We start from the raw sequence: 13,435 nt of genomic DNA on the forward strand, positions 1-13,435 counted from the left end.
AACAGGCTGATCTTCCCTGAGGGAAAAACACAGCTCAGGTCCTTAACTGGAAATTAAGAATCACTTTGGAAATAAAACTAAATTGGAAATTCATTAGTGAATTTTGGGGAGCAGGAGTACGATGCAGGTAGAGTGGTTTTCCTGAACGAAAAGCTCCAGAAAAACCAGAACAGGGTTGTTAATACAGGTAATCCTGGAATCACAGAAGGGTTTGGATTGGAAGGGACCTTAAAGATCATTAATTCCACCCCCTGCCAAGGGACCTTAAAGATCCTTAATTCCACACCCTGTCATGGGCAGGGACACCTTCCACCATCCCAGGTTGCTCCAACCTGGCCTTGAACACTTCCAGGGATGGGGCAGCCACAGCTTCTCTGGGCAACCTGTGCCAGGGCCTCCCCACCCTCACAGGGAAGAACTCCTTCCCAATATCCCATCTCTCCCTGCCCTCTGGCAGTGGGAAGCCATTTCCTGTGTCCTGTCCCTCCAGGTCCTTGTAAATAGTCTCTCTCCATCTTTCTTGTAGCTCCTTCAGGTCCTGGCAGGCCACAACCAGGTCATCCTGGAGCCTTCTCCAGGCTGAGCAATCCCAGCTCTCTCAGCCTTTCCCCTGCCAGTCCAGCAGCCAGAGCTGGGTGCAGGGAAGGCCAAAGGCATTCCAAACATCCAGGGAGCTGTGTCAACAAAAGAGGGCCCAGCCCTCTTCCAGCAGAGTATGAACTAACCTGCTAAATTTAGAAAGGAAAAAAAAACCCCAAATTACAACAGATAAAATTCCAGCAGAGAGACCCATTTGCTCCCTGGAGCATTTGGATGTGTGTGGACTCACTGGAAGAAAGGATTTGGTCTTGGATATTAAGTGGACAGCAGCACTCCTCGAGAAGGCGAGAAGGACTTGGCATTCCAGCCAGCAGAGAACATCAAAGCACCCCCTGCTAAGGAAAACTGAGCTTTTTGGGGAAGATCAAAGCTCAACACGCTCCAAAATCTTGTCCTGGGGTGTTGAAAACACTCCCCTGAACTCCAGAACAAAGCCCACGGTCACATTCCTCCAGCAGCAAACCCTGGCTGCAGGACACATGAGGCCACGGTCACGAGGCCAGATCTCCCCAGGAAATCAGGAATAACAACATCCCCACGCTGCATTCCAAGGAAAAGAAACATACCTTCACTCCTTGTGAAGATGAAAAGGAAGGGAGTAACCTCTTACAGGAGAAAAGGAAAAAAATCAAAGGACATTTTTATCAGGTTTCAGCAACGCACGGAAGGATGCTCAAACTCTTTATGCAGAAATCCTATTACTTTTTAGTATTATTTCTTCAGTACCTAATGGCCAAAATGCTACAAACCCAACAGACAAAGAGAGGGTTCAATTCTTCTTCAATTCAATTCTTCATTAGGGACCAACTCCAGTTACTTTTCCCCAGCTGTTGAAACACCAACTTGAGCCAGTTTTTGCATCCTGGACTCAAAATTCCGCAGAATTCCAAGCAAAGACTTGTGTGATCACGAAGATTATATGATATTATTCACCTCCTCAGCAGAAAAAGCTTCAAATGCTTAGAAAAAGCAGAGTATAGGGCCTGCTTTGTTCTCCACACAATAGCAATTAACCACAATCTGCTGGCACATCAATTAATACAAATAAACATGAACAATTTGAAAGTTTTGGGGGGGATTTTAGCCTCTTTGAACATCATGCACATCGTTCAAGCTCTGCATCTATTTAGCAAGATCAGAAGTTTTTAGGCAGATGCTGCAAAGCCGTGGATCAGGCCCCGCATCCCATCAAGGGCTTCCACACCTTTTACACAGGGAAAAACCATCAGATTCCCAAATCTGCCTCTATTTATAGTGATTGGAGAGACTCAGCAGTTCCCCCATCATCACACCCCTGAGCTTTTCATTTCTGTTTCAAACAAACAGCGTTTGTCTTCACTGGGGGTTCCTAAAGACCGGGAGAGGGACTTGGGACAAGGGATGCAGGGACAGGACAAGAGGGAATGGCTTCCTACTGGAAAAGGGGAGATTTAGATGGGATTTGGGGAAAAAATCCCTCCCCTGTGAGGGTGGCGAGGCCTTGGAATGAATTTCCCAGAGGATGCCCCATCCCTGGAAGTGTTCCAGGCCAGCTTGGAGCAACCTGGGCTAGCGGAAGGTGTCCCTGCCTGTGGCAGGGGACTGGAACGAGAAAATCCTTCAGATCCCTTTCAACCCCAAACCACTCCAGGATTCTACAATTCACCCTTATATTCAAACACATTTAAAATCACTTTGGATGTGAGAACATCTTAGAATATCATCCCCTCCAGAAAAATTGTGGCTTGTTTGGTTTTTTTGCCACCCCCCTCCCCTTCAAAACGCACAGAGCCAGCAAAAAAAAAAATCCCTTATTTCTGCTTAGGATTGGATGTTATTTAAACATGCCAACATTTTCTCCACTCACACTGGCTGGCAGCTGGCAGAGAGAAGCAAAAATAACTCTCCATAAATCTTCGAAAGTCTTCTGCATGGCTGAGCTCCCCTCCTAAAAATGAGACACCAACGCGTTTTGTCTGTCTCATTAAAGGGATGTTTGCTGCGAAAAAAAGCGCAGGAGGAGAGGGAAGTGTGTGAACAACCTTCCCAGAGCCGCTGGGGATTGGACCTTGCCGTGTTCTCACAGAGAGGAGCACTTAAAATAACTCCAAAGGCTCTCAGGAGGAACATCTCTGAACGTTATGAATGATTTTCAGAGGCTGAGAATAAAACCTACACCCAGGAAGAAAGGCTGGATTTCAACAGGTTTTTATTTTTTTTTTTTAGTTCCTTTCAGTCTCTCTCCTCCTCAAGTTTTATTTGGAAATATCGCGTTTATTTCACGAATAAACACAACCCACCACTTACAACCATTAACTCAAAACTTTCTATGTTCAAATTTTATTTGGAAATGCTGCGTTTGTTTTGCAAATAAACACAACCCAACAATTACAACCATTAATTCAACCCTTTCACTCTCTCTCCCCTCGAGTTTTAATTGGAAATATTGCCTTTATCTCACATATAAAAACAACCCAACACTCACAACCATCAGTTAAATACCAACCTCCCCCCAACTTAACATATTCCTACTGGGCATTTGGGAAAAATTATGCTAAAATTTTCAAACCTACTCTAAAAAACAATCAGAAAAACACAACACTGAGCTGTTACAGATCAGTTCCATTTACAGTAAATATTTGACTGGACTAACTTGAGTTTGAGGATGTTTTGACTTTCTCAACAGTCAGTTTCTAGAAGTTTAAATGCAGAACAACTTTTCTCTGGGCTTTCACTCTGCGGTAAGAGATCAAGAAGATTTCAGAAGCTTGACTTTAAGATAAAATAAAGGTTAAAAATCAGATGTGTCTTCATCAGAAAAATAAAATTAACATGGGCAAGGTAAGGTAAGAGGTGGGAAAAGTCCACTGGGAGTGGGAGAGGCTGATCTCCAGGAGCAGCAGCCAAGAGAAACACAGTATATTGGACTTTTTCTGGAGAAAACCCACCAAACCAACCTCTCTTTTTACCTCTGCCTCCCCTACAAGGAGTATTTCCACGACACATGATCTGATAATCCCATTTTCCTCAGTTTTAGGAGGAGCATTGAAAAGTCACAAGTTTCCAAGATGCAGAGACCAACTGCTCCCTTTGGATTCCAAAGCTGGACTTGATCTAAATGCAACTCCTAATGAAATTCCAACAAAGCTCCATCAGGACACTGGTGAAATGAGTCCATAACACAAATCCTGTGTGTTCCTTTAGAGAACCTTCAGGATCCATCCTGAGGGCAGGTTCAACTAGCCTTTAGGAGCCCCAAAATACCCACAAATTCCAAATATAACTTAGAGCAAAATAATCAAAGCCACTTCAGACACAACTATTATCACATTCTCCAAGTCCCACAAATGGAGGCTCTTATTTATTATTATTATTATTATTATTATTATTATTATTATTATTATTGTGTCTTAGAAGCACCAGCCTGGGACATTCCCTGTGTTAGAGACCATGGACAAGGGTTTATTTTCCACTCCACTCCACAGTTTGGTGTTTGTTTGGGGCACGAACACCGGCACTGCCAAAAATCCATGTCCCCAATGTCCCAGCAGGGATTTTGAGCCTGACAAAACCCGTTCTTGTTCTGAGCCAGCCAAAGGCACTCTGGGGAAGGTGTGGTGGTGCAATCCTGCCTCCTGCTCCTCCTCACCACACACCCTCCTCCCCCAGGCCAGGGGAGGAGAATCAGTGCCCTCAGGATGGATCATGGAACAGTCCAGGAGCCAGACTGACACGTCACCAGCTTCCCCAGCACATCCCCATGTCCAAAACCACTTCCAGAGGGAAGGCAAGGCTGGCACGGAGGGGAGGGGAAGGAAAAACAACGTGTTCAGTGTTGGAATGGAAAGGGAGTGTCTCGAGGTCCCAGGTCACAGCAGGTCTTGCACAAAAATCTTCTAAAAAGGTTGAAAGATGCTAAAAAAAAAAAAAGCACCATTGGCAAAGGCAGCAAAACCTGCCAGATCAACCCAAAAAAACAGAGCAAACGGCTGAGGGTGGATATCAGGGAAAGGTTCTTCCCAGAGCACTGGAACAGCCTCCCAGGGAGGTGGTCACCAAGCCTGAGGGAGTTCAGGAAATGTCTGGACAAGGCTCTCAGGGACATGGTGGAATTTTGGGATGTCCTGGGCAGGAACAGGGGTTGGACTTGATGATCCTGATGGGTCAATCCCAACTCAGCATTTTCTGAGATAACACTGTAAGAAATCAGGCCAGGATGGACTAATTGTGTCTGGAATGATAGGAATGCTCTTCCTCTTCCCAAATCCTTCAACTCCCCTCACACAGAGTTTTCCAAGTAAGAGTTGGGATTGAAAACACTTGGAGCCTCAAAAGGAAAACCTTCATCCCAAAAGGGATGGGACACAGAAGAGAGAAAATCCAAGATGCAGCTTGGGGGTGAACAAGTGGAGCAAAGGAAGAGCTTTCTGTGCCTTTAAAATTATCCTGGGCCATATATCCTAAAATCTATATCTACAGATATCTTAGAGATATAGGTGGACTGTCAGCTACACTTCGCAATTGTCACCATAAAAACCTGCCCCCAAAGCAACTTTATAGCACTTCATGGCTGGTTTTTTAGAGCTCTGCCAAGTAACACTGTGGTGAAAAATGACAGCGAGCTCCAGAAAAAGCCATGCTGGGCTAAAATTCAGGGGGGAAAAAAAAAATCCAGCCCACACGACTTTCTGCAAGCTTAAGAATTCATTCTTAAAAAGGGGGCATTGAGTCCAAACTGAAAATGCAACTTTTTGCCCTGAGAACCCAAATTCTCTTGTTACTGTCTTGGAAGGCTGAAAATACAAGTCCTTAAAAATCAGACTTCCAGAATTGTTGGAATTGCTTTAATGACCAAAAAGCTCATTCAAATGCAAATCTCAGAGCTAAAAACGGAGAGAAAAAAATTAATTTGCCTTCTGGTGGGAGAAGTGGGTTGTTGGGGTTTCTTAAAAAAACAAACAAAAAACCCCAAAAAAAGAATCTTCTTTTAACGATTTAACTTTCACCAGTTAAAAGCTACTTGGATATACTGGAACAAGAGATCCATTAATTTTTGTATGGCAGGGATAAAAAAAAAACTCCCCAGTGCCAGGATAGGCCTGAATCATTACACTGTGGCCATGTTTATACTAAAAATCTTTTTTTTCCCCCCCCTCAAAACTTGAACTTCCACACCCAGTAGGCAACAGGGTTTTTTTAAAAAGTACATTCCAAGCTTCCCTCAAATAAGTTGCAGTCAAAACATCCCCAGATTTTAATTCCATCAAGAATGTGAGCATCTCATTAAAGGGCTGCCTAATTACAGGGAACGTGCCCAGGCCACAGATTCTGTGGGATCTTTATATGGGATATTATTCAGAAGGAACAGCACCAATTTCCGTGAAAATTTCTGAAATTTCTGCCTATTTAGTGTTATATCAAAGAACTGTGTCCACAATTAATGAGTAGAACTCAGGAAAAAAAAAAGACAAAATACAACATAAACTCAAATACTCAAAAAGCTCAAGCCAAGAGGAAAGAAATGTTATAAACTCCTAAGAAAACAGAAAGTTTTAAAGAAATAAATATACTAATCAAACAAAGGAAAAGCTCCTCAGGTGTGAGTCAAACCCAGACTAAAATAACGTATTTTTCAGTAGTTTTTCTGATTCTTGTGCTGTTTTCCACTTGCAGAGTTTAGAACCTGCAAGCCCAGAAAAATCACTCAGCTCCTACTTAGACAAAGCCCCGAACACCAAAGGCAGGAATTACATCCTCTGAATGCAGGGAATGACCTTGAAGGAAAAAGGAAGGACACGTTTCCGAGGAGAATAAAGGGGGAAAAAAAGAGATGGACCTTCCAGAGGGATTTTAAAAAGGGGCCTTATCAGACCTCCAGAACCAGAGGCAAACAGGCTTTGAGACGGGGTTCAGGAATATCCAAATAAATTGGAGAGACTGGGAAAAACAGGGAGAAAGGGTAGGAAAAGGAAAGTTTTCTCCTGATTTTTCAGCATCCCTTATGGCATCCTAATAAATATGGCTCCAAAGCCCTATAAATCCACGTTATTTTAGTTTCCTTCTCCAGCTGCTCATTTTCTGGGCTGGGGTGCAGCTCTTCCCCAGCACAGGATCTGTTCCATGATCTGCTGGATTAGATTTAAACAGGAATAAAAGTTCCCACTCCAGCCAGAACTCCAATAAACCTTATCAGGAACCTGCCAACACGACGGCACTGGCAAATTCCACGGCGGAGTACAAAGTATACCCGAGAGCAAAAAGCCTCCCTGGAACTCTGCTAAGTGGAGCATAACTCAGAACACAAAATGACATGTTCAAACGAGCAGCAACTGCCTGGTCACGGATCCAGGTTCATTCACACTTTTACTTTCTTTCTTTAAACCCCCCGGGGCTGCTCGTTTGGGCTTGTTGGGGCAGCACGAGACACACACGAGGAGTGCTCCGGCCTCATCCTGCCCATAAAACCACAAATCCTGCCCTGGAATTACTGATCCCGTCCCAAATCTATTCCTGGTACACCTCAGCAGAGCAGAAGCGACAAAATCCAAGATTTGGAAGGGCTTGGATTGTTCAGGAAGAGCCACGAGGTCTCCCCACGTGGCAAATAACTCACCTTACAGCTGAACATCAAATCTCAGAAACAAAGGGCTAATTAAAATTCACAGGGGCAGAACTGGGTAAAGAAAGGGGAGGGATGAAGCACCTGGGAGGAAAAAGTACAACAAATTTCTCAAGAAGTTGATAAATTGAAAAGAAGCAGGTCAGAGGGCAGAGCTGTGGGTGGAAGGTAGAAAATACCCCCAGAAGCGGAGGAGGGAGGGGAATTAAACAGAGAGTGAGAGCAGCTTTTCCAAAAATAAGAAGGATGAATTTACAGGGTACAATATGCAATATAATGGACAATGGGAAGATATTTTAAATAAGAAAAAGTCAGGAAGAAAGAAACCACAAGGACAGAAGAGGCAAAGGAACAGAAGGAAATCTCTGCATGTAGATTTGCATCTGTATCAGGAGCACAGGTAGGTCATAAGCCTGGGATTTTGGCAATTCCTTTTACACTATGCATGGAGTTGAAAGCAAAAAGAACCACTAAAACTAAATTCAGGACCCAACAAATAAAAGGACCGTGTTGTTATTCCATCTCAGCCAGAAATCAGGCCATTTTTTACACCTTATTTCCACTTGCTTATAAGGCTGAAGCAACACAGGATCAGCACATCCAGGCAGCCAAAATTACTTTAGATTTAAATCAGGTGGAGTTTCCAGAGCTGGAAATACCAAAGCAGGAGCTGTGCCTTCCACAGGGGCTTTAGGCTGGGCCTATGATGGTGGCTTTAAACCCACGTGAAGCCGGGATGCTGCTGCCCAGCCTCGCTTCCCCCTCCTTCCTCCTCATCCCTCCTCCCTCTCATTCCAGCAGTGCCACAGGATTTACCAAAAGACTTGGGAGAAAAGGCAGGGAAGGTTCGATTTCAGGTGGCTGAGCTCCCTAATCCATTCCGCTGCAGCAGAATCAGCTGAGCTTTAGTCCAGACTAAAGTCCAGGCTCTAGAACACACTAGAACAGACACTTCACCACGATTTCATTCTCTCTGGCAAAACACAAATGGGAAGCTTCAAAAAGGACACTTTAGGATACCCAAAGCTGTAAAGGCCTATCAAGTGCTTTGGAAAAGCAGGGCCTAAAATTCAAGGTAAAACAACCATCAATTCACAAGTGTATAAAGTCTGTAGCATATAAACACCTCAGAAAAACACCAAGTTGAATTAAAAGGTGGATTATACAGAGTTCTTTACAATTCTGTGTTCAGCAGCCCAAGGGCCACTGCAGGCTCTGGCTGTGACTTATTTACTACCCTCAGTCCAATCAGTCAATCCTGAAAGCAAACTAAAACACCTGAAAATTGCCAACCCCTCTGATAAATTCAGCCTTTCATAATCCAGCTGGCCCCTGGAATTCCAAACTAATTCATTCCCTGCCTAAAAGAAGCCAGTGGGGACAGAGGGAAGAAGCACCAGAAAAAAAAACCTAAAAGGTTTTCTGGTTCACAGCAACAAAACATGTATTTTTGGGGGAGAAAACCTCTATCTCCATCACCGTGGCAGAATAACAACCTTTTTTATAGTAACACCAGCACAGATGTAGCACATGAAGGGATGTGACAGCCTCAGTCAGCTGCAGCAGATAAACATGTCACGCCTAAAACCCAGCCTGAGATGCTGAAAGCCTCCTGAATCACTCATTCCACAAACTCCCCACTCACTGAGCAGGAAGGAACGGAAACCAAAGAGCCAAACTGAGATGACAAACACAGAAATGTGCTTTCAAACCTATTTGCTAAACATCTCAAACACTGTTTTTATGGAGTCTTGTCAAGTCCTGAGATTTCAGCTCTAGTTGCTGCTGAGCTTCCCCAGGGAGACCCGGGAGTTTGTAATGCTGAAATGCTGATATTTTGGGATATAACAGAGTTTTACAGCGTGTCAGAACTCCCCTAATTCCCAGCCCAGTTTCCCCCAGAACACAGTTTGAGCAATCCTAGGTCTGCTTTCCACAAGACCAACGTGTTCCCTCTTTTTCCTGCCCTCCAGGACCTAAATCCGGCATTAAACGCTGTCTTATCGGATATATTTTAGATTTAAATATATTTTAAACTGGTGGGTTTGTCTATGTAGAGCCCTCACAGAGATTAAGGATCTGCAGAGGGGCTGGAGAAAAGGTATTTCCACACAGATACCTCAACCCTGACCAAGAATCCAGCTTGGAATAAATAGTTTGCTCTTGATCCTCTCCAAAATGCTATAATTTAAACCTCCCAACTCCAACCATTTAAAGGAGTGCTCAGTTTTGCATGAAGATATCAAAGCCATTGGAATGGCTGCCAAAACTCATCCCCTAATACACCAGACAATGGGTTTATTCTGCTGGAACTCTGTGATCTTTTCCTTTTACTGCTGCTTTTTAGTTGCATAAAAACCGAACCAAAGTGCTGGAAAAAAATGCAATTCTGAGCTTTACATCCTAAATAAACCCTATGGTTTATAAGCATTGTATGGAGCAGTTCTGTGCCAACAAATACAGTCATTCTTTGTAACAAAGTCATATTTTAACCCAAGCCCTGGTTCAGTGTTTCCTTTTGCCACTTCAGTTTCTGGAATTCGGAGGATAAAGTTGTGCCCAAAAGCTTCCAAAGTGCTACAAAATGCCCAAAATTCTCCCAAGTCTTGACAAGCAAACAGCATTCAGCTAAAATTCCCTTTTACTGGATAACAGCAGGGGGCTTTCTAGAAAAATAATCCCTTTTTCCAGAGGCAGAGAAGATCCTGTGTGTGGTTCCAGCTTTCTGGAATGCTCTGGAATCACGGTGGCCGCCTCTCCTGAACACAGCCCAAAATTCAAGTGCCATTATTAAATCCAAAGTGATATTATTAAAGTGATATCATGACAAGGTTGACACCCAACTTCTCCCAAACATCACCCACTGACCAGCACAGGACGAGATTCAATTAAATCAATTAAAAGGCCTCTGCACCACAAACTTGTCCAGCACATGTTTTTAACCCAAAATCTCTTGTTCTCTCTTGGGTTTTTTTCACTGATATTTGAACAAATCGCTGCCACAACTGAGCTGTCACATCCAATCTCATCACAACAAATGTTTAATCTGTAAATCCACACAGCAACCAGTGCTCAACACAGGCTCCACACATTCAGTGGCCATGGCAGGGAATTCAATATATTAAATACATTAACCTGGTTTCTTTGTCCCTGCCGTTAAAACTCGCAGATTTAATTAACTGCAGCAATTAAATTACATTCAAGAAAATTAAGCCCTATGCCATCTTTCAGCAGAACACACACTGAAGGGTTTATAAGCTCCTGAAAACCAGCAAGTGCTACAAAACCTGGCCTAGAGCAGCAGGACCTGGCCTAGATGTTCTAAAAATAAGTTTCCATCTAAGGGGGGAAAATTCCTTGGATCAGCCCGTTCCTTATTACTCAGCATTTGTGACTTAAACAAAATTTTTTATCTAAGGAAACGAACACTGGGATCTTTCCCATAGGAAAAAGTGTTTCCACCCCCAAAAAACAAGGGGGAGAAAGCTCAAGCCATGAAATTCTGATTTATCAGGAGAGGACACTGGGAGAACAGGACAACCAACCTGGCAAAGCCAAACACTTGCATTTGATAGACAAATATAAAGCAGGAAATCTCATTTAAATAATTAACAAGTGGACAACACTATTATTGCTGAATATTTCCCAGCCTGGAAATGGATCCACTGCAAATGGAATGATTAATCCTCCATGTAATTCCAGGTACCCACTGCCACCATGTTTTAGAAGCAAACTTTTAATTTCCAGAGAAACAATCTCATTAGGGAGAATTAATAATAAACCCCCACACGCTGATGTCGTGGAGATTTTCCCTCTTGTCCCCAACCCAGGCAGAATTTGAAATCATAAATGCAAATATCTTCTTTCTCGTTAAAAAATGCAATGTCTCAAAGTGCTGTTCAAAGCTCTCTCTCCCAAGACACAAATCAGCAGTGGCTTGAAAATATCTTAATAATTTTAGCAGCCTTTTACAACCTGTAAATCAAAGTCTGAGTCTATTATAAAAAGAAATAAATTGCTGAAAAGTCCAGGGCTTTTTCTATGTTGTTTGTGACCCTTTTTTTTTTTTTTTAACGTTTCCCCCATTGAAGAGAAGAAAAAATGGTTTGCATTGTGTGAGCTCCAGTTATAATTTCCAGCTGTGTCAAAACTTTAACAGCCCAAAAGCAGGAAATCCAAAGAGGAAATTCCATCGTCAGTTCCTGAATTTTGTAACTCCAACGTTCTTCCAAAAACTGGACCTTAAAGGAATTTTGGGAACGCTTTCTGGAGCCTTACCTGATGTCTTCAAGGAGCTCACATTCTGCTTGGTGCTTGGCCTGAAGTTTTGTCATCTGCTCAACCTGAATGTTTTTTAGCTCTTGTGTGACTTTCACCTACAGGAAAAAAAAACAAACCAAACAAAAAACAAACCACAATTAAATATTTTCCGTATCCCAGTCAAATTTCAACAAGAAAATGAACAACTAACCCCACTCTCTAAGATTTCAGAAGGTTGGCATTATTTTTTTAATATGGGTGTAGTTTTCCTTTGGGATCCTGAAGGTAAAATTTCAATACTTTTGGGAACTACTTGATAACTGGCAGATTGCACCAATGTCTTGGGAATGATTTTGGAAGGGAACCTCGGAATTGTTGTTATAAAACAAGAGCTCTTGGCATTTAAACCCTCTGGTGATCCCGGGGAATCCATGGATCAGCCTAAAAAACGATTGCCACAATATCTGGAGATATCATGAATTCCTGAGCACAGAAAAGCCAAACAGTTCCTGCAATGGGGGAAGAGGGAGGAAAAATTCCATCTCTCTCTTCTTCACTAGGCAGGAAAAAAGCCCCTTAAATCCCATCAGTTCCTCTATTTTAACTCTGAAAACCATCCCTCACCAACAAGCACAACCACAACATCACACCAAGACAGGTTTTTCACATGATACCAATAAAAGAAATCACATGTGTGCCCCTGATTTTAAGCAGAAAAGGGGTCTATTTTTAACGGGCGCTTTCAGTGGTTTTGTTTTTATCTGTGTGTGAAAAAATCCTCAAAATAAATAAACACACACAAGACACGTAATGGAAATAACCTGAAATGAAGTAACGCAGGCGAGGAACGACCCACGTGTGAAATAAATAAATAAATAACGGGAACTGAATCGGGTTTGTTTGACAAAAGCAGAGTCCACCCCTAAAATGAGACAGGAACGAGCCAAGGAGTGATTCCCACTGCAGCTGCTGCCAGGGCAGCTCGGGGCATCACAAGGATTTCTGCTCTTCCTCCCTTCCCAACCTCTCCTGGTCAAATTATCCAGGCCCCCACCTGGCAAAGCCCCGCGATCTCCTCACTGGGAAACCCCAACGCCACGTCTGGAATCTCAAACGGGGCTGGGAATTACGGCCCAAAGCGCTCAACATCCCCAACATGGACCACGCACCAACCCCACAGAACTCCTTCTCCCGGTGCCTGCGGAGGAGCGGCGGCTCCATCCCGAGCCCCGCTTTGCTCCAGCTCTTCCCACACACCAGAATAAACACCCCATAAATCACCCCACTCCAGCTCCAGTCTCCCGGATAACAACCTGCCCACCCAGACCAGCCACATTGGAACGGCCTTTTTTCCAAATTTCCATCCCTTCTCCCGTCTCTTCCCACACCGATGTGAGGCACCTCACGCTCCCCTGGCGCTCAGGGCCACCCAAGAGCACCCCCAGTGCCTCCGCAGGTTGTTCCCAGCACGCAGGGGAATGGGGGTGAAAACGCTGGACAATTTGGGCTATCCCTGTTCCCTTGTGCTCCTGACACACACCGGCAGGGTCTGCATCCCTGCACCAACTCCGGACGTGACCTTCTTCTCCAAGACACCCAGCCCATCGCTGTTGGCACCAGCGCATCACCCAGACACAGCCGAGCCCCCAAAACCACAGCCGGTGCCACCCCACAGCCAGCACAACGCACCACCTTCCCCTCCGCAGTCACCGACCCCCTCCCAGCCCTTCCCGGCTCTGCTTCCCTTGGAGAACCTCCGTGGGGATGCGGGGGGTGGTTCAGATGGGGGTCACCGACCAAGCGTTGCCCCCCTGCACCTCCACCCTGCCCAGCCCTTCCCCATCCATGCCCCGTCCTGCCTCCAGACCTCACCTTCCCGTTCCCAACCCATCCCACCCCACCACCACCCCCGGCCCTCCATCTCCAGCTTCCAACACCCACAGCCACTTCCCAACCCCGATGTCCACCTCCCAACCC

General features: G+C 44.4%; 1 protein-coding gene across 1 annotated transcript in view; it reads right to left on the reverse strand.

Moving 5' to 3' along the window:
• The window catches only part of FCHSD2 (FCH and double SH3 domains 2), a 113,506-nt gene extending 100,348 nt beyond the window's left edge, over positions 1-13,158 (reverse strand). The window contains exons 1-2 of the mRNA XM_017821881.1: positions 12,083-13,158; positions 11,477-11,574 (exon numbers count right to left, since the gene is read on the reverse strand). Coding sequence (XP_017677370.1) covers positions 11,477-11,574; positions 12,083-12,103 — 119 coding nt within the window. The 5' untranslated portion in view covers positions 12,104-13,158. The remainder of the gene's footprint in view (positions 1-11,476; positions 11,575-12,082) is intronic.
• Positions 13,159-13,435: the final 277 nt, after the last annotated feature.

This window comes from Lepidothrix coronata, unplaced genomic scaffold, assembly GCF_001604755.1.
Source record: "Lepidothrix coronata isolate B3197 unplaced genomic scaffold, Lepidothrix_coronata-1.0 Scaffold93, whole genome shotgun sequence".
NCBI classification, from domain to species: Eukaryota; Metazoa; Chordata; class Aves; order Passeriformes; family Pipridae; genus Lepidothrix; species Lepidothrix coronata.